This window comes from Phacochoerus africanus, chromosome 4, assembly GCF_016906955.1.
Source record: "Phacochoerus africanus isolate WHEZ1 chromosome 4, ROS_Pafr_v1, whole genome shotgun sequence".
In the NCBI taxonomy this organism is placed as follows: domain Eukaryota; kingdom Metazoa; phylum Chordata; class Mammalia; order Artiodactyla; family Suidae; genus Phacochoerus; species Phacochoerus africanus.
This window is the reverse complement of record NC_062547.1, coordinates 12,789,178-12,809,860: the sequence shown is the minus strand read 5'-3', so window position 1 is coordinate 12,809,860 and position 20,683 is coordinate 12,789,178. Positions and strand designations below refer to the sequence as shown.

Sequence of the window (20,683 nt, the reverse complement as noted above, 5' to 3'; positions counted from 1 at the left end):
AAAAACTCAAATAGATCGTAAAAATTTGAGACACCATAGAGAAAGGTAAGTGGCTGATCATATATATTCTCTTAAAGAGGTTGGATTTTTGTAAGTTTACAGAAGAATAAAAGTCAGCTTTGACTGGGTACAAATAAACCTAATTTGATAGAGCAGATAGATTGGAGTTAGAGTCCAGGGAACAGCTGAAGAAAAAGGAACAGTTATTATTTATGTGGGTTTTTTTTTTACTGCTTATGATATACTAGGCACCATGGTAGTTGTCTACATATTCATTTAACCACAAACAGCTTTGGAATATTGGGATTATTATTCCAGTTTTACAGACAAAAATATGAGTTTCAGTGTCTAAGTAATTTTCCTTAGACCACACAGGTGGGTCAGAACTTGCTGAAAAGTCAGAATTTAGACCAGATCTTTTCTCTGCATTACAGTGCAATTGTTAGAGAGAAATTAGATTCTATAACTAGCAATAGTTTTCTCCAGAGCTGGAAATATGAAAAGAGGATTTGGACAGGGGAAAACCCCCCACATTTTTCTGGGTAGATACAGAGTATTTTTAAGATGGATGTCTCAAAGACATTTCTATCAACCAGTTGTCATCTAAATTCTCAGAATCCTAGAGCTGGAACTCAGGGCTCATGTGGTTCAGTGATGGCTTAGCACATCAGGGTCAACTGGAGGGCATTTAAAAAATGCCGGTGCCCATTTCCTTCACTAGAGTGTGGGTTAGTAGATCCAGGCAAGAGTTTTGAAGGAAAGTAGTCAAACATGGTTTGTAGTCTTTTCCCAGCCTTGGCGAAGTCTGAGGTTTGATACTCTGTCAAATCCTCCTGGCAACTAATCTAAGACCTGTATAGGTGCATATTGGATCCAAGACACATGCCAGTCCTGCTGAAATGGCTTTGAGATGACATGAGCACTTCCATCTATGTTAAAATTGGTAATGGAGAAATCTGTAATTGATGACCAACCTGTATTTGCTGAGATACAGCTTCACTAGAAAATGGGTACTAGTCACACACCACGGAGGGGCTATGTGATAAGCAAGTAAATAAAGTTTCCCTGAACTTCAGCTCTGTCTCATAATGGTACACACCCAGTGTTCACTCACATGCCCAGGCACGTCTCAAGTGTGGAATGACTAGGATAATTAAAAGGCATGCCTGGGAATCATGAGATCTCTATGCTGCCCCTGTGTGTTGTGTGACTGTCCTGTATCCTTTCTTTCTTTTTTGGCTTTTTTTTTTGTCTTTTCAGGGTCGCACCTGCTGCATATGGAGGTTCCCAGGCTAGGGTCTAATTGGAGCTGTAGCCACTGGCCTACACCACAGCCAAAATAATGTGGGATCTGAGCCACGTCTGCGAGCTACTCCACAGCTAATGGCAACACCAGATCCTTAACCCACCGAGCAAGGCCAGGAATCAAACTCGCAACCCCATGGTTTCTAGTTGGATTTGTTTCCACTTTGCCATGAAGGGAACTTCCTGTATCCTTTCTTAAAGCTTTCCTAACACTTGATTTTCGTGTATCTTGTGAGTTTAATTGGGTCTGAACACAAGACCACTGCAGCTGGTTGAGAAGGCACTGCAGAGTTTGAAAATGTGAAATAAAAAAAAAATTCCTCTAGGTAATTCTGATGTACACCTTCAGTTGGAAACAACTGAGACCAATGATCTCATCTTGTAGATGAGAAGCCAATTTTAAGAAGGTGAGCTGAGGGAGTTTCTGTCATGTCTCAGTGGTTAATGAACCCAACTGGCTTCCATGAGGATGCAGGTTTGATCCCTGGCCTCGCTCAGTGGGTTAAGGATCCGGTGTTGCCCTGAGCTGTGGGGTAGTGCGGCCCCAAAAAGACAAAAGATAAAAGCCAAAAAAAAAAAAGAAGAAGAAAGAAAGAAAAGAAAAGAAAGAAAGAAAGAAGGTGAGCTCTCATAGCTAAAGTCTCATAGCTAACGTGGGGACAGAATCGGGACTAAAACAAAAGTCTTCTATATAACTGCTCCTGGTTTTCCATTGAAACTCACTTCCCAAGATGTGTTTTGAACTACACTAGTCATCACTCTGTGATAAATCTGGTTCTGTATGACCAAATAAGTTTAGTTTTGAGAAACGCTGCATACCGTATTACTATCCTGGAGATTTAAACCATTCTAACGGCTCCCAGAAGTTGTCTAGTTAAAAAATTTTGCTTTATTTAGGTCAGAATTGTCCCAATGTATGTGAACATGGGACTCTTTGTTTTTATAGCCATTAAACATATCAATGAATAGTAATTTGTTTTGGCAAAACAAACCTTGAGAAAAGATGACCTAGAGAAATTGAGATTGAATAAAGGAAATAGTAAGAATTATCCTCAAAGATGTAAAGCTAGACGGTAGGTTCTGCATATACTTGTTATTGTTTAACTTATAAACAATTCACACCAAATGTAATCTAGATGTGTATTATTATTATTAAAATTAGTAGTAGCATAGATTATAATCTAGATATGTATTATTATTTTTTTAATTTTTAATTTTTTTTGCCTTTTTAGGGCCACACCTGCGGCATGTGGAGGTTCCCAGGCTAGGGGTCCAATTGGAGCTGTCAACCTACACCACAGCCACAGCAACACCAGATCTGAGCTGTGTCTGTAACCTACACCACAGCTCACAGCAATGTCAGATCCCCAACCCACTGAGCGAGGCCAGGGATGGAACCTGCAACCTCATGGTTCCTAGTCAGATTCGTTTCCGCCGCGCCATTATGGGAACTCCTAGATGTGTATTATTGCGAGTAACCATAGGGTTAAGAGTCTTCTTTGAAGACCAGAGGTATGTGGAAAAGCCCCAGGCTTCAGAGGTTGGAATAGGAGGCAGATATCTGAAAGTTTGTCAAAAGCTGAACCATCATATCTATGTCACAAACTCTGGGTAGAATTATCCATTTTGTTATGGAGATAAAAGGAAGTCATATGCCCAGGGTATCAAAGGGAGAAATCCTTTTCACACCGATGAGTTTTCTCAGGGCACCTTTCATGTCCTTGTTCCTCAGGCTGTAGATGAAGGGGTTCGCCATGGGCGTCACCACAGTGAAGAGTACCGCACCAATCTTATCTCTGTTGTCAGGGTCAGTGGAGGAGGGGAAGAAGTAAACCCCTGCAATGGTCCCATAGAAGAGCAATACAACTGTCAGGTGAGAGCCACAGGTGGAGAAGGCTTTCCACTTTCCCTCTGTGGATGAGAGTCTCAGGACATCCCTGACGATGCAGACATAGGAGAAGAGGATGAGGGCAAAGGGGAAGGCGATGACTGATAAGCCCACGATAAACAACACAAGCTGGTTGATCATCGTGTCTGAGCAGGACAGTCTGAGCAGGGGGGCTAAGTCACAGAAGAAGTGTGGGAGAGTGTTGCTGTCACAGAAGACCAGTCGAAGGAGCAGGAGGGTGTGCGTCAAGGAAACAGTGTTACTGAGGATCCACGGGATGACTGTGAGCAGCAAGCAGAGCCTGGGTTCCATGATGGTTGTATAATTCAGAGGGTGGCAGATGGCCACAAAACGGTCACAGGCCATGACCCCCAAGAGGAAATTATCAATAACGACAAACAGAGTAGCAAAGTACATCTGAGTTATGCAGCTCTCATAGGAGATGGATTGACTCTTGGTCTGAATATTCACCAGCATTTTGGGGACTGAGGTGGAAATGGAGGAAATATCAGCAAAGGACAGGTTGGCGAGGAAGAGGTACATGGGGGTGTGAAGGTAAGAGTCCAAGCCAATGGCCAGAATAATGAGTCCATTCCCAGCCACAGTGACCAGGTACATACCCAGGAAAAGCACAAAGAGGGGCTTCTGATGCTCAGCCTGGTTGGAGAGTCCCAGGAGGAGGAATTCCGAGATGGTTGTTTGGTTTCCTTGATGCATATTTCTGCTGATCTGGAGAAAGGAACACGAGGTCTTCACAACCCTACAGGAAAACCCAATATGGTACCACTTAACTGTGGCCATTGCAGGAGGTGAGGATGGAGAAGGATTACTTAATAAGGAACTATGTCAGCCATACAGAGACTCAGGAAATTCCTTAGATAGAAAAGACAGAGGCAGGATAGATACTTCTCAATGAACATGTTTTAAACTCTAACATGACTCTGATTTTTTTTTTTTTTACAGTTGGTTCCAACTATAAAAGAGAAACCCTAATTTGAGGGCAATAGTGAGGTATAATCCATTTTCTAAAAAATGCCAGATAGCCATGAAGGAATTATTTAAAAAATGCACTAACTAGGAGTTCGCATTGTGGCTCATGGTTAACTAACACAATTAGTATCCATGAAGACTCGAGTTCAATCCCTGGCCTTGCTCAGTGGGTTAAGGATCTGGCGTTGCCATCAGCTGTGGTGTAGGTCACAGATGAGGCTTGGATCTGGCATTGCTGTCTCTGTGACATAGGCCGGCAGCTGCAGCTCTGACCCCTAGCTCGGGAACCTCCATAACTACGGGTGTGGCTCTAAAAAAAAAAAAAAAAAGAACTAACTAGTCTCAAGACCTTTGACACCTTTCCCTTTCATCCTTTAAATCTAAGAAAAGAGAATGTTAAATAGTGATGTAAGTGAGGAGTTTGGGGAAGAAGAAACACCCCAGGGGCAGGAATGCTTCTGTAAGTGCTCCTACCCACTCGAGTTAGGGGAGGGCTCCAAAAGGACTGGTCTTGGAGAACGTAAGGGAGGGGAGATCCGAATTTTACTTCATTCATAGCCAGATGTTAGATGAGTGGAGGAAATTTAGGGGATACATAGGAACCTAAAGATTGTGTTTGTGGGCCCTCTGGATCAGCCCACACCGTGGGCTCGCTCTGCAGGTAGGGCAATCCTGCATCCTCATACATAGCGCAGCAAGTTATCCACAAGCCTAGTGGATGCTGCTGGAAGCCACTGAGCTCAAGCCACCTTGTTGGGACTCCAACCAAGAAGGGACCTGCTGGGGTGGTGGAGGAGGCTTTAGTAGTAAGAGGTCAAGGATGGCTCTGTTATGACGGAGATCACAGAGAGATCAGGGAGGAAACTCATTGTCCTTGTTGGGAAACTGCTTCATGAAGCTGTCCCTGAAAAGAACATTGAAGAGTCCCCAATGTTCTTGGGACAGAGCACGCCAGCCACACACAACTCACCAATCGCTAGTCTTCCAAGGCAACAGGCTTGAAGACTTTGCCCTTTTTCTCAGCCCCATTCTTCCCCCTTACTATTTACTGCTATACACTCCCAAACCACACAGCAGGTTGAGCTCAGGAAGGAGGGCATATGCTTTGAAGAATATGAAACTGATGGTATTTTTTTTTTGTCTTTTTGTCCTTTTTGGGGGGGCTGCACCTGCGGCATATGGAGGTTCCCAGGCCAGGGGTCCAATCGGAGCTGTAGCCGCTGGCCTACGCCTGAGCCACAGCAACACCAGATCCGAGCTGTGCCTGTAACCTACACCATGGCAATACCGGACCCCTAACCCGATGATCGAGGCCAGGGATCAAACTTTCAACCCCATGGTTCCTAGTCGGATTCATTTCCGTTGTGCCACGATGGGAACTCTGAAATTGATGTTTTTAATTGTTCTGGGCTTTTGAAAAACCTAAACGTGGGTCTTTAGTATCAAAGTACAATTCATTTTTAAAAGTAAAGGCACCCAGAAAGCTATGGAACCTCCCAAGGTGTTATCCAGAGGCAGAGATGGGAGAGCAGATTGAGTATGGTTTTCCTTGTGGCTTATTGGAAAGAATATTGGATTGAGAGCCAAGAAGTGTTGGTTTTGTCTTTCTGCTCTCCTAATACTGTCTCTCTCTTATTTTTCTCTCTCCTCTATTTATCTCCAAAATCCTTGTCCCTAAAAGATTAGAGACAGCCAAGTCCCTAAGTAGCTTGTCTTTTTATGAAAAGGCCAGGAAAAAAGAAATCCTCACCCCTAAGAGTCTGGAAAACTAAGGGGCAGTGGGGACTGAGCAGTAGCGATGAGGTCCCTTTGTCCCTGAGAAGCTTTACCTACTAATGAGAGAGAGAGAGAGAGAGAGAGAGAGAGAGAGAGAGAGAGGGAGAGAGAGAGAGAGAGAGAGAGATTGAGAACCTTATATATGGAATGGAGATGCCAAGGCAAAACTCAAATGAGATAAAGAAGTAGTAGGCATCTATCTGTATGTAATGTCAGGAAAGAGCTGTACTGGCCTTAGAGGGTTCTGTGATCTTTAAGTCCTGCTGTGGTTTGGGCTTGACTAGCATGAGGAAGTATGTATTTCTGAGTGGCAATTTCCAATCTCACCCTTGCTATTCTACCTCTCCTGCACATCAGCATTCCTGCATAAATTGTCTGAGATCTTGAGACACCTGCCTGGCTAGTTAAGAGCAGCACTAAAGTCTGAAAGGGCTCACCTCTGAAAGATGGTAGGATCTCAGGAAGTTACTGGAATCCAGACACGGTAGCTTAACTTGCTGCTGACAGGGTTGCAGCACGGAGACTGAGAGCAGGTCTTATGTACTTTTCAGAACCAAATTCTTCCCAAACAGTTAACAGAGCCACGGTGCTGGGCTCATATGCTATAGTAGCTTCTTCTGAGTCCTTGGGGACAATGTCCCTGAGGTGATTTCCTCAAGACAGAGGTTGTTTTCATGTCCCAGGCTCCAAAGAGGTAAATGGGGAGTAGACAGGAAGCTCTGTTTGTTTGTCCTCAGGTGCCGCTTCTTACCTGTGGTTTCCTGTTTGTAACTTACTTGGTTATTGCCCTTTGCAGCAAGTGGATTATTTGATGTTTATTATTTTGCCAGAGAGAAGGAGAGATTCTGAGAGTTCCTTCTCTGTTCCCTCTCTAGGGTCTGGAAGAGGAAATACTTAGTAAATACCTTGAGAATTGACTGTAATTTCTGCACTAGGGATTAGGACTCTGAAGAGAGGCCCTCCCTAGTGGAAGGGGACAGGCTCCAGCCTTCTGAACTGCTTGAAATGAATGTCAGTGTTGGAAGGGAATCTGGGGACCCAGGAACTCAGCCCTCAGGGCTCTTAGTTGCAAACCAGAGAAATAAACTCTGATTCTCAATATTGAAAAGGAATATATTGAAATGATGTTGGGTAGTTCAGAGATAGCCGAGAACGCTGGAAATGGACCTTGAAATAGACATGAGAAAGGGAGGCTGTACAGCCAAAGACACAACCAAAATTAATACAAACCTTCCATTGATTTCATGTGCCTCCTAATAGAGTGCAGTTATTTTTCACCTGAAACAGGAACACTCACCTCCTCCTCAGCAGGCAACAACTTAATCTATGGACTAACTGTATAGCTACTCATGACTAATTTTTAAAATAACTGGGTAATGGAGAGGAAAGAAAAGGCAAGTTCTTCCTTCCTTCCTTCCTTCCTTCCTTCCTTCCTTCCTTCCTTCCTTCCTTCCTTCCTTCCTTCTTTCATCTTGGCCATAGCTAGGAAAGAAGTGTGGGTGAACCAGAATCCTTGTTTCTACCACTTGTCCATTTATGAGTTCCTTCTCTGCTACTGTTATGGTCTGAATATTTGTGTCCTCCTAGAATTCCTATGTTGAAACCTGAGTCCCAGGCAATAGTAAAAGGATGAAGGGCCTTTGGGAGGTGATTAGGTCATGGGAACAGAGCCTTCATGAATACAATTAGTATCCTTATAAAAGAGGCCTGAAAGAGCTCCCTTGCCCCTTCTGCTATGTGAGGATCCAGTGAGAAAGTGGCAGTCAGCGAACCATGCAGCAGGCTCTCACAAGACACCAAATCTGCTAGTGCCTCGACCTTGGGCTTCTGGTCCCTAGCACTGTAAGAAACAAGTTTCTGGAACCCACGCTGTAGTGCAGTGGAAACAAGTCTGACTAATATCCATGAGGATGCAGGCTCTATCTCTGGCCTTGCTCAGTGGGTTAGGGATCCAGCTTTGCCATGAGCTGTGATGTAGGTTGCAGATGAGGCTCAGATTCCACATTGCTGTGACTGTGGTGTAGGCTGGCAGCTGTAGCTCCAATTTGACCCCTAGCCTGGAAACTTCCATATGCCATGGATTTGGCCCTAAAAACCAAAAAAAAAAAAAAAAAAAAAAGAAAAGAAAAGGAAATAAATTTCTGTTGTTTACAAGCCACATGATTTGTGGTGTTTTGTTATAGCAGCCAGAAGGGAGTGTAATAACTTCTGTCTTAGCATAAGTTTCTAAAAGACAATTTAAGACTTGACATTTTATTTGGAAAATGAAGTCCCAGGGATGTAAAGAGGAGGACAAATGAGGGAACAGAGTCTGGGCTGGATGCAGAACAATGCAATGATATGCATTACCGCAAGGGCGATTGTTCACACAAGCATGGGAGAGTCAGAGAAGATAACTCATGAGAAATCTTCCCCCAGCATGTCAGACTCCTCTGGAAGGAGAAATCATAGCCAGGGTCAATCCAGGGAGAGGAAGAAAGGGATACGTATATGCCCTGTTCCTTTTCATCTCTTGCTTTCCATCAGTAAAGGTTCATCCCACGGGGACTCGACTCCCTTGAACTTCCAAGTTGCACCATCTGGCCGCTTGGTGGCCACATAGACAGTCAGAACTATATTCCACAATATGGGTCTTTATGACTGTTTATGCATTTTGAGGGAAACTGTGCGTGTGCAGGTTTGGTGTACAGGTTTAATGTGGGTGTCCGCTACCTGAGAGAGCTTGGAAAGAGGTAGCATAGTTTGGAAGGTGAACTATGTTCATTAGAAAGAAGGAAGGGGTTCCCACTGTGGCAAAGTGGGTTAATATCTGACTGCACTTGCTCGGGTCACCGAAGAAGCACGGTTTCATCCCGGGCTTGATGCAGTGGTTACTTCCAGCTGAAAAATTAAGATGATAATGAGACCTACTCTATAGCACTACTATGAAAATTAAGTAAGGTAATGTATTGGTGTTCACTGGTGGTCTAAAGGTTAATGTCCAGGTGTGGTCACTGCTGTGGTGCAGGTTTGATCCCTGGCCCAGGGACATCCACTTGCCGTGGGTGCAGCCAGAAAAAAACATAGACTTAACCTTTGGCTCGATGTGCCATGTTTCCAGGTTCCTACTTTCTCCTTGACATGAGAGGGTTCCTCTGAACCAGTAACCTCTCTATTTGACAAAGTTTTATTTATTCATATATTTTAAAATTAAATTATATTTTATTATTACTTTAATTAGAGGATAGTTGATTTAAAATATTTTATTTGTTTCAGGTGTACAATATAGTAATTCAATATTTTTATGGATTATACTTCATTTACTGTTATTATAAAAATATTGGATACTTTCCCTATGTTGTACAGCAGAGCCTTGTATCTTATTTATTTATTTATTTATTTATTTATTTTTATTTTTTATTTATTTATTTATTTTAAATAATTTTTTTATTTTCCCACTGTACAGCAAGGGGGTCAGGTTATCCTTACATGTATACATTACAATTACATTTTTTCCCCCACCCTTTCTTCTGTTGCAACATGAGTATCTAGACAAAGTTCTCAATGCTATTCAGCAGGATCTCCTTGTAAATCTATTCTAAGTTGGGTCTGATAAGCCCAAGCTCCCGATCCCTCCCACTCCCTCCCCCTCCCCCTCCCATCAGGCAGCCACAAGTCTCTTCTCCAAGTCCATGATTTTCTTTTCTGAGGAGATGTTCATTTGTGCTGGCTCTTAGATTCCAGTTATGAGTGATATCATATGGTATTTGTCTTTGTCTTTCTGGCTCATTTCACTCAGTATGAGATTCTCTAGTTCCATCCATGTTGCTGCAAATGGCATTATGTCATTCTTTTTTATGGCTGAGTAGTATTCCATTGTGTATATATACCACCTCTTCCGAATCCAATCATCTGTCGATGGACATTTGGGTTGTTTCCATGTCTTGGCTATTGTGAATAGTGCTGCAATGAACATGCGGGTGCACATGTCTCTTTTAAGGAGAGTTTTGTCCGGATAGATGCCCAAGAGTGGGATTGCGGGGTCATATGGAAGTTCTATGGATAGATTTCTAAGGTATCTCCAAACTGTTCTCCATAGTGGCTGTACCAGTTTCCATTCCCACCAACAGTGCAGGAGGGTTCCCTTTTCTCCACACCCCCTCCAGCACTTGTTATTTGTGGATTTATTAATGATGGCCATTCTGACTGGTGTGAGGTGATATCTCATGGTAGTTTTGATTTGCATTTCTCTTATAATCAGCGATGTTGAGCATTTTTTCATGTGTTTGTTGGCCATCTGTATATCTTCTTTGGAGAAATGTCTACTCAGGTCTTTTGCCCATTTTTCCATTGATTGGTTGGTTTTTTTGCTGTTGGGTTGTATAAGTTGTTTATATATTCTAGAGATTAAGCCCTTGTCAGTTGCATCATTTGAAACTGTTTTCTCCCATTCTGTAAGTTGTCTTTTTGTTTTCTTTTGGGTTTCCTTTGCTGTGCCAAAGCTTTTCAGTTTGATGAGGTCCCATGGGTTTATTTTTGCTCTAATATCTATTGCTTTGGGAGACTGACCTGAGAAAATATTCATGATGTTGATGTCCGAGAGTGTTTTGCCTGTGTTTTCTTCTAGGAGTTTGATGGTGTCCTGTCGTATATTGAAGTCTTTCAGCCATTTGGAGTTTATTTTTGTGCATGATGTGAGGGTGTGTTCTAGTTTCATTGCTTTGCATGCAGCTGTCCAGATTTCCCAGCAATGCTTGCTGAATAGACTTTCTTTTTCCCATTTTATGTTCTTGCCTCCCTTGTCAAAGATTAATTGACCATAGGTGTCAGGGTTTATTTCCGGATTCTCTATTCTGTTCCATTGGTCTGTCTGTCTGTTTTGATACCAGTACCACACTGTTTTGATGACTGTGGCTTTGTAATATTTCTTGAAGTCTGGGAGAGTTATGCCTCCTGCTTGGTTTTTGTTTATCAGGATTGCTTTGGCGATTCTGGGTCTTTTGTGGTTCCATATAAATGTTTGGATTGTTTGTTCTAGTTCTGTGAAAAATGTCATGGGTCATTTGATAGGGATTGCATTGCATCTGTAGATTGCTTTGGGTAGTAGGGCCATTTTTACAATATTGATTTTCCCAATCCAGGAACATGGAATATCTTTCCATTTCTTTACATCTTCTTTGATTTCTTTGATTAAAGTTTTATAGTTCTTGGCATATAGGTCCTTTACCTCCTTGGTCAGGTGTATTCTGAGGTATTTGATTTTGTGAGGTGCAATTTTAAAAGGTATCGTATTTTTGTATTCCTTTTCTAATGTTTCATTGCTGGTATACAGAAATGCAACTGACTTCTGAATGTTAATCTTATATCCTGCTACTTTGCTGAATTTATTAATCAGTTCAAGTAGTTTTTGGGTTGAGTCCTTCGGGTTTTCTATGTATAGTATCATGTCATCTGCATACAGTGACAGTTTGATCTCTTCTCTTCCTATATGGATGCCTTTTATTTCTTTTGTTTGTCTAATTGCTGTGGCTAGGACTTCCAAAACTCTGTTGAAGAGCAGTGGTGAGAGTGGGCATCCCTGTCTTGTTCCAGATTTGAGTGAGAAGGCTTTCAGTTTTTCCCCATTGAGGATTATATTTGCTGTGGGTTTCTCATAAATGGCTTTGATTATATTCAGGAATGTTCCCTCTATACCCACTTTGGCGAGGGTCTTGATCATGAATGGATGTTGGACTTTGTCAAATGCTTTTTCTGCGTCTATTGAGATGATCATATGATTTTTTACTTTTTTTTTTGTTAATGTGGTGTATCATGCTGATTGATTTACGTATGTTGAACCATCCTTGTGAACCTGGGATGAACCCAACCTGGTCATGGTGTATAATTTTTTTGGTATGTTGTTGGATTCGGTTGGCTAAGATTTTTTTGAGAATTTTTGCATCTATATTCATCAATGATATTGGGTGATAGTTTTCTTTTTTGGTGGTATCTCTGTCTGGTTTTGGAATGAGGGTGATGGTGGCATCATAGAATGTCTTTGGGGGTATTCCTTCTTCTTCAACCTTTTGAAAGAGTTTAAGGAGGATGGGCACCAATTCCTCTTTATATGTTTGATAAAATTCACCTGTGAAGCCATCTGGTCCTGGACTTTTATTTGTAGGGAGTGATTTTATGACCTCTTCAATTTCATTTCTAGTGATCGGTCTGTTGAGTTGGTCTGTTTCTACTTGATTCAGTTTTGGCAGGCTGTAAGATTCTAGAAAATTGTCCATTTCTTCCAGATTGCCAAACTTGTTGCCGTAGAGTTGTTCATAGTATTCTCTTATGGTTTTTTTGTATTTCTGCTGTATCCGTTGTGATTTCTCCTTTTTCATTTATAATTTTGGTTATTTGGGTTCTTTCTCTCCTCTTTTTAGTGAGTCTGGCCAGGGGTTTGTCAATTTTGTTTACCTTTTCAAAGAACCAGCTCTTGGTTTTATTAATTTTCTCTATTGTTTTTTGAGTCTCTATTTTATTGATTTCTTCTTTGATGTTTATAATTTCCTTCCTTCTGCTGACTTTAGGCCTTTTTTGTTCTTCTTTTTCTAATTCATTTAGGTGGAGGGTTAAGTTGTCCATTTGGGATCTTTCTTCTTTGTTGAGAAAGGCCTGTATTGCTATAAATTTCCCTCTGAGCACTGCTTTCGCAGCCTCCCATAGATTTTGAGCGGTTGTGTCTTCATTATCATTTGTTTCAAGGTAGTTTTTAATTTCCTTCTTGATTTCCTCATTGACCCATTGGTTTTTGAGTAGCATGTTGTTTAGTCTCCATGCAGTAGGTTTTTTCTCTTTCCTTTTCCCATGGTTGATTTCTAATTTCATGGCATTGTGGTCAGAGAAGATACTTGAGATAATTTCTATGCTCCTAAATTTATTGAGATTAGCTTTGTGTCCCAATATGTGGTCGATTCTTGAGACTGTTCCATGAGCATTTGAGAAGAATGTGTCTTCTGCTTTTTTTGGATGTAGGGTCCTGAAGATATCAATGAAGTCTAACTTTTCTATGGTTTCCTTTAGGATCTCTGTTGCTTTATTGGTTTTCTGTCTAGAGGATCTGTCCATTGATGTGAGGGGGGTATTAAGGTCCCCTACTATGATTGTATTCTCATCAATATCTCCCTTTATGTCTGTTAATATTTGTTGTATGTATCTGGGTGCTCCTGTATTTGGGGCATATATGTTGACGATAGTAACATCCTCTCCTTGGATGGATCCCTTAATCATTAAGGAGTGTCCTTCTTTGTCTTTCTTTATGTCTTTTGTTTTAAAGTCTATTTTGTCTGATATGAGCATTGCGACTCCTGCTTTTCTGTCGTGTCTATTGGCGTGAAATATTTTTCCCCACCCTTTCACTTTCAATCTCTATGTATCTTTTGTCCTAAGGTGAGTTTCTTGTAGGCAGCATATTGAAGGTTTCTGCCTTTTTATCCACTCAGCCACTCTGTGTCTTTTGATTGGGGCATTCAGTCCATTGACATTTAAGGTGATAATTGATAGATGATTATTTATTGCCATTTGAACCTTGTGTTCCAGTTGATTCTATGGTTCTCCATTCTTCCTTTCTTTTTTTTTTTTTGGTTGGATGGTCTCCTGTTATTATCTGCTTGAGTGTATTTTTTTTCCATTTTTTGCAAATGCAATATTTGGTTTTGGCTTGTGGTTGCCCTGTTTTTTAAGTATGCTAACCCCTTCCCATAATTGTGTGTTTTAGCCTGATGGTCCTGTAAGTTCAAACACTTCATTACTATATTGAAATTAAGAAGAGAAACATACAAACAAACAAAAAGGGTTATTTACTTCCTAACATCCTTTGCCCACATTTTATGGTTTTGATGACTCTTTTTTATTTTTTTTCTTTTTAATTTTGTTTTGTTTGAAGCATGTTCATGATTAAATCTGTATGCTGGCTTATTTGAGTGACTGCTCTCTGATTGCGGTTTCCTCAGTCCTAGTTCTTCCTCTTTTCTTTTTTTTTTCTTTTCTATTTTCTTCCTTTCCTTCCTTTCTTTTTGGTTTAGAGAAGCCCTTTCAATATTTACTTTAACCTGGGTTTTGTGCTGCAGTATTCTTTAAGTTTTTGTTTGTTGGAAAAACTTTTTATTTCCCCTTCTATTTGAAATGATATTCTTGCTGGATAGAGTATTCTAGGTTGCATATTTTTTCCTTTTAGCACTTTAAATATCTCTTGCCATTCCCTCCTGGCCTGTAGTGTTTCTGTAGAGAAATCAGCTGATATTCTTATGGGGGTTCCCTTGTAGGTAACATTCTGTTTTTCTCTTGCTGCCTTTAGGATCCTCTCTTTATCACTAACTTTTGCCATTTTTATTATGATGTGTCTTGGTGTGGGTCTGTTTGGGTTCCGTTTGTTTGGGGCCCTCTGTGCTTCTTGTATCTTGGACCCAGTATCCTTTAGATTTGGGAAGTTTCCATCGATAATTTCTTCAAATATATTTTCCATCCCCTTATCTTTTTCTACTCCTTCTGGAATTCCTATTATGCATAGATTGGCCCGCTTTATATTATCCCATAGGTCTCTCATATTGCTTTCCAGTTTTTTGATTCGGTTTTCTGTCTGTTGACCGGATTGAGTGATTTCCATTATTCTATCTTCCATATCACTGATTCGTTCTTCTGCATTATTCATTCTGGTTTTTACTGCCCTTAGTTCCGTTTGCATCTCTGCAAATGAATGTTCTAGTTTTTCTTGGCTCCTTCTTATATGTTCTAGTTCCTTTCTGAGGGTGTCTGCATTACTGTTCATATCTTCTCTTAATTCCTTCAGTATTTTCACCATTTCTCTTTTGAACTCCAGGTCTGTCAGACTGCAGAGATCTGTTTCCTTGTTGACTGTTTTAGGTGAGTTCTCCTGTTGGTTTGACTGGGGGTGGTTTCTCTGCTTCTTCAACTTGCTTGTTGTTTTCTTTCTCCTGAGGGAGTTGTACACTCCGTTATCGGGCAGTGTTTGCCTTGTCACTGCTGAGGAATATTTCCTGAGGGCTGGTGTTGTTGGTCAATCTTTTTTGAGGCAGTGTGGCTTTTCTGGAGTGTTGATGGGGCTAACAGTGTTTCTTTGAAGCAAAGGAGGACTTCCTGAGGGCAGACAGGACTGGGAGGTCCACAGCACGATGGTAGCAGCTTTCACTTGGTCATGCAGAGCTTGCTCTGGTGTTTTTAGGCTGTGGGGCTCTTGCAGGGGGCTGTCAGTGCTGGGCAGCTGTTCCTCAGGAATGCAGCACCCCCTGGGGGCTGGAGCAGCTATCTGGGTCACTGAGAACCTAAGAGGCTCTTCCCTAGGGCAGCCCAACTCAGAAGGATGGCCTGCGAATGTAGGCGGATCTTTTCACAGTCTGGCCAAGCTTGTTGCAGCTTTTCTGGGCTGCAGGGGGTCCTCCAGGGGGCTGGTGGTGCTGAGCAGCTATTCTGTGGGAGTGGTGCACCCCCTGGGGGCTTTGGCAGGTAGCAGGGCCACTGGAAACCCAAGAGGCTCCTCCCCAGGGCAGCCTGACTCAGAAAAACCGTCCGAGAATTAGCCAGATCTATTCTCGGCCTGGCTAGGCTTGTTCTAGCTTTTCTGTGCTGCAGGCCTTTTCTTGGGGCCTGGTGGTATTTGGTGCTGCTCTGTGGAAGTGTAGCCCCTCCAAAGGGCAAGCAGACCTGTGCAGGGACAGCCCCTGCGGTGGTAGGCTTCAGGCAATTGTTGAGGCCAGCCCTCCTGGATGGCAGGCAGCCCCAGGTTCGGCGAGAGTGTAGGGGGTGGTGGGGGTGGGGGGAGGGGATGCACTGGGAAGCACAGCTTTCAGCTAGCTAGCGGGCCTGTAAGCTTGCTGTGGCGTGGGGGGTATTCTATGGGGACCCACCCCTTCTCCTCTCCCCTCCCCAGCACAGGCACAGACCAGGCTCTTTTCCCAGGTTCCCTCTGATGTGGCTTTCCACTTCCCCGCCCCTAGAGTATTGCTCCCTTCCTCTGCGATAGCTTTGTTTTCTAGTCTCCCAGGCAGTCTCTGCCCCGTCAAATGGTTTCTAGACCTCCCAAGCAGTTTCCACTCCGCCCTGCCCCCCTGCCCCAGCCCGTTCCCAGGGACTAACCTCTGGAGCCGAGGATTTGGTGCCCAGCCCCCACCCAGGCGTCTCAATTTTTGGTGACTGTGCCCGTAGTTCAGATGGTCTGTTCGGTTCTTGATCGGCTTTTCCATACTCCAACTTACTGCTACACTCTTGTCTGCATCTGGAGATTCCTCCGGTTCGTTTGATCTTTCCCCCGTGTAGGTGACTTTCCAGGGTGCGGGATCCCTTTCTCCTCCACAGTTCCCTTTCAGGAGCGCCCGTTCCGCTCGGATTCACCTTCTCTCACTCTCCTCCTTTCTCCCATTCTGCCACATAATGTCACGAACTTCTTGCCGTTATTGGAGTTTAGGGTCTTCTGCCAGCGATTGGTTGCTGTTCTGTGCGAGTCATTTATTCTGTAGATGTGCTTTTTTTGTTGTGTTTGTGGGAGAGGGCGAGCGTGTTCCCCTACTCCTCTGCCATCTTGTCCTCTCTATCATATTTATTTTATAATTCCCTACCCTGTCTCCCTTCTCCTCTTGCCCCTTTCTCCACTGGTAACTACTAGTTTGTTCTATATATCTGTAAGTCTGTTTCTGTTTGTTGTATTCCTTTGATTGTTTTATTTTTTAGATTCCATATTTAAGTGATAACATATAGTACTTATCTTTCCCTTTCTTATTTTGCTAAGAAAAGTGCCCCCCAGGTCCATCCAAGTTGTTACAAATGGTAAAATTTCATTTTTGTCTATAGCTGTGTGGTTCTATCACATCTTCTCTCCCACCTTTTTAAATTAAATTAAATTAATTCATTTTATGGCTTCACCCCTGGCATATGGAAGTTCCCTAGCCAGGGACTGAGTCTGAGCCACCACTGCAACCTATGCACAGCTATGGCAATGCCAGATACTTTAACCCACTGTGCAGAGCCAGGGACCGAACTTGCACTTCCAAAGTGACCCGAGCCACTGCACCACTGCACCACAATGGGAACTCCCCTCACATTCTTTTATCCATTAACCTGTTGGACACTTAGCTTCCTTCTGTATCTTGGCTATTATAAACGATGCTGCTATGAACACTGAGATGCATATATATTTTCCAGTTAGAGGTTTTTTTTTTTTTTTTTTTTTTGATATATAGCCAGGAGTGGAAATGTTGGATCATGTAGTAGTTGTATTTTTATTTTTTTGAGAAACCTCTGTACTGTTTTCCATAGTGGCTAAACCAATTTACATTCTCATCAACTGTGTACAAAGAATCCCCTTTGTCCACATTCTTGCCAACAGCTGTTATTTGTGGGTTTTTTTTTTTTTGATGACAGTCATTCTGACAAATATGAAGTGATATCTTATTGTGGGTTTTGATATATATTTCCCTGATAACTATTGATGTTGAGTGAGTATTATGCTTTAATTTTTGCAGGAGAATTATGATATGTTTCTCAGTTTTCATGATTTCTCACTACCTTTTCTCAAAGTTTGGATTAAAAAAATAAACCTTGTTTTTTTGGGGGGGGAATGCTGGGAAGGAATTTCCACAAAGAAGTACTATTCCTACTGGTGTAACTAACCCTTCTTTTCATCCACCAGTTACACTGTAAGAAAAGAGTTGGAGAAATCCACTGTATCAACATACCTGTAATGTCATTGTCATGAATTTGGGCCACGAGATGCTTATTGATTCATAGTGGAGACATATGTGTACGCAATTACACTATGTGATAAACTGTATTTTAATAAAATTCTAATGAGAGGGGCAAAGATAGATAGATAGTGGAGCTAGAGGTGATTTCCTGGGCAAGTACATCTCTGGAAGTTAGCTGATACCAAGGACAGATTCATAAACTTAAAGGTCTGCAGGAAGGGTATAAATGAGGTTCTGGAAGAAAGAGTAGCGGTGAAGACGCAGGAGAGGAAAAATGGAGGAAACCTAAAATAATTTTGCAAGTTCTGACTTTCACTTATGCTACTGGGCATCTACCTTGTTATGGGAAGGACATTTATTTTCACAGGTGAAACATCACTGGTTGACATTTCAGTCCCATGATGTGACTCATGATATACTGACATTCCACTCAATGTTCTAACTTCAGAATCTAATAACTTGATGGAAAGACACATATTAAGGGAATAATTTTTTTTTGATAAGAAGGAGGGGAGTTCCTGTCGTGGTTAACGAATCCGACTAGGAACCATAAGGTTGCCGGCTCGATCCTTGGCCTTGCTCAGTGGGTTAAGGATCTGGTGTTGCGTGAGCTGTGGTGTAGTTCGCAGAGGCAGCTCGGATCCCACATACCTGTGGCTCTGGTGTAGGCCGGTGGCTAAGGCTCCAATTTCACCCCTAGCCTGGGAACTGCCATATGCCATGGGTACAGCCCTAGAAAAGACAAAGAAAAAAAGAAAAAAAAGGAGCAACTCATTACATTCAGTTAATATATGTTCAGGAAGGAAATGGGGGCACTCAGTAATTCAGCTGAAAGGATTGATTCACATTTTAGGGTTTTCTTCCCAACAAGGTAATGACCCCCCTGCTCTTTTCTTTCTTTCTCCTTTCCTTCCTTCCTTCCTTCCTTCCTTCCTTCCTTCCTTCCTTCCTTCCTTCCTTTCTTCCTTCCTTCCTTCCCTCCTTCCTTTCTTCCTTTCTTCTCTGTGCCAGGTTAATTTTCTGTAGGATTAGTGACATCAAATACAAATGACAGGAGGCAAGGAAATGCAACTGCAAACTTTTCTTTTGTTGGCATTCCAGACAATGCCTAGCAGAATGTGTACATTTAATTGATTCATTATGTTCTGATGTGACATGGACTGGATACGTTCATAAGCAACCTGCCAGTCAGAGACCTTTGCGTCTCTTCCCAACATTTAGCTGGAAGCAGAGGCATTTCGAATATTATTCAATCCATGACTATTCCTGGAATAAATAATACTTTTTAGTTCTCCTTATCCTGGTGTGAAATCAGCTTAAACATTTTAGAACATTGAAATAGTTTTGAGAAGAAAAAGAAGGAATCAAAGCAAAAAGTGTTAATCTAGGAAAAATATAGAAAGTGGAGGAAGATCATACTGTGATGATGGAGTTTACTTGCCAAATAAATTTATCTCAGATTCCTCTTAGAAGTTATAATTTTCCCGATTATGAGAGTAATACAATCTTATGTTAAAAATCATGAAAAATGCATAAATGGTTAAAGAAGACAAAGATTATCCATAATTCTACAAATCACAGGTAAAAACTTAACTTTTTGGTATCTTTCTATTCGTCATCATGTATATGCATTTTTACAAAGTTGGGCTTCTGCTGTAAACAAAGTTCTGTACCTTTCTTTTATCACTTATAGTTATAAATGCCCCTTATTATAAAATGTTAACTTAAATATAATTTTACGCATACGGCATTTATGTATCCAATATTTGAAATTACATCTTAATAATATTTCATTTTCTAAGTATAAGAAAAGCCTTATACTTTTAGTTTTGACTCTGTTAATTACCTGAGGTTACAATTTTAGAATAAGAATTATTGAATCAAAGAACAGATATTTTTCTAGGATTTTGGTATACTTAGTTATATGGCATTTGGAAGGATTATACCAATTTCTTAGGCCAGTTTTAAAATCCACTGCACACATCCTCACTCTTGTTAAAATGAACAAACAAAAACATCAATTAAGGTAGAGTCAGGGGGCCAGAAGAGGGAGCTCTTCTGCCCTACAATGATAGTAGAGTCCATCAGCCAGAAGTGACCACCTCTCTTGCCTGGTAAGAGTTCAGCCAATGAGAGACTCTCATAACTCAGCCAATGAAAAGCCACTATACTTTGCAACTCTCACGTCCTCCAATGGACTCTGTGTTTACTACAGTCATACCAACTTCCTTTCAACCTCTTCACAAGGGTTTTTCCTTGCTGTGTGGGGACTGGTACAGACGTGGTTTACCCTTGTTGTAGACCTCTAATTGCAATTCTTTGTTTGTTCTAATTCCCGAACAAACCCATTTTTTTGCTAGGAAAATCACTGGCAGTCTATTTTAGGTCAACAGTCTCTCCTTGGAATTGCTAAACAAAATCAGCTTTAGCGGCTGCTTCCAGTCCCTTGCCTTAGAGTTGTCGTAGGAATGATCATTCCAGTTAAGAACAGTTCCGGGAGCTCTCTTCATCTCGTTGCTCCTCAGGGTATGAGAAGGTTGGGCAGCAAAAAGGCAGCTATTAATATCAGAGAGGGAGTCGATTCTACTTGAATGTTTGTGCACGTTTGGCAGCTGGACTTGGCTAAAGTGTGAGAAACAGTGGGTACCACCCTCTGCCTGAATCTGAGCAGCAGCCATTATGAAGACACAGAAGAGGTGAGGTGAGGACAAGTATATCCAGGACAGCAAGCACATGCAGGTAGTGCTGGCATCATTCAAATGCAGTTTTTGTTACTCTAGCTTGGCTAGCACACAGTAGGTGCTTAGTTAATGAGTGCTCCTTCTGGACTGCTCCATGGCAGGGCAAAATAAAAGAAAACTGAGGCAACCAGATGGGATGGATGGAATGAAGGAAATTGATGCTTTAAATAAGCTATTTTTGTTTGCTTGTTTCCTTTTTCAGCCACACCTGCAGCATGTGGAAGTTCCCTGGCTAGGGATCGAATCAGAGCTGCAGCTGCCCCGGCCTATGCAAC

The 20,683-nt window shown here is 41.9% G+C and overlaps 1 protein-coding gene across 1 annotated transcript; it reads right to left on the bottom strand.

Annotated features, from left to right (window-relative positions):
• Positions 1-2,953: 2,953 nt before the first annotated feature.
• LOC125124424 (olfactory receptor 1S1-like) lies at positions 2,954-3,943 on the bottom strand. Its single transcript, XM_047774534.1, has one exon. It carries the CDS (start codon positions 3,908-3,910, stop codon positions 2,954-2,956), a length of 957 nt encoding a protein of 318 aa, XP_047630490.1. The 5' UTR covers positions 3,911-3,943.
• Positions 3,944-20,683: the final 16,740 nt, after the last annotated feature.

What these genes read in the sequence shown, in the direction of transcription:
- LOC125124424 (XM_047774534.1), bottom strand. Translation starts at nt 3,910, where the DNA reads ATGCATCAAGGAAACCAAACAACCATCTCGGAATTCCTCCTCCTGGGA.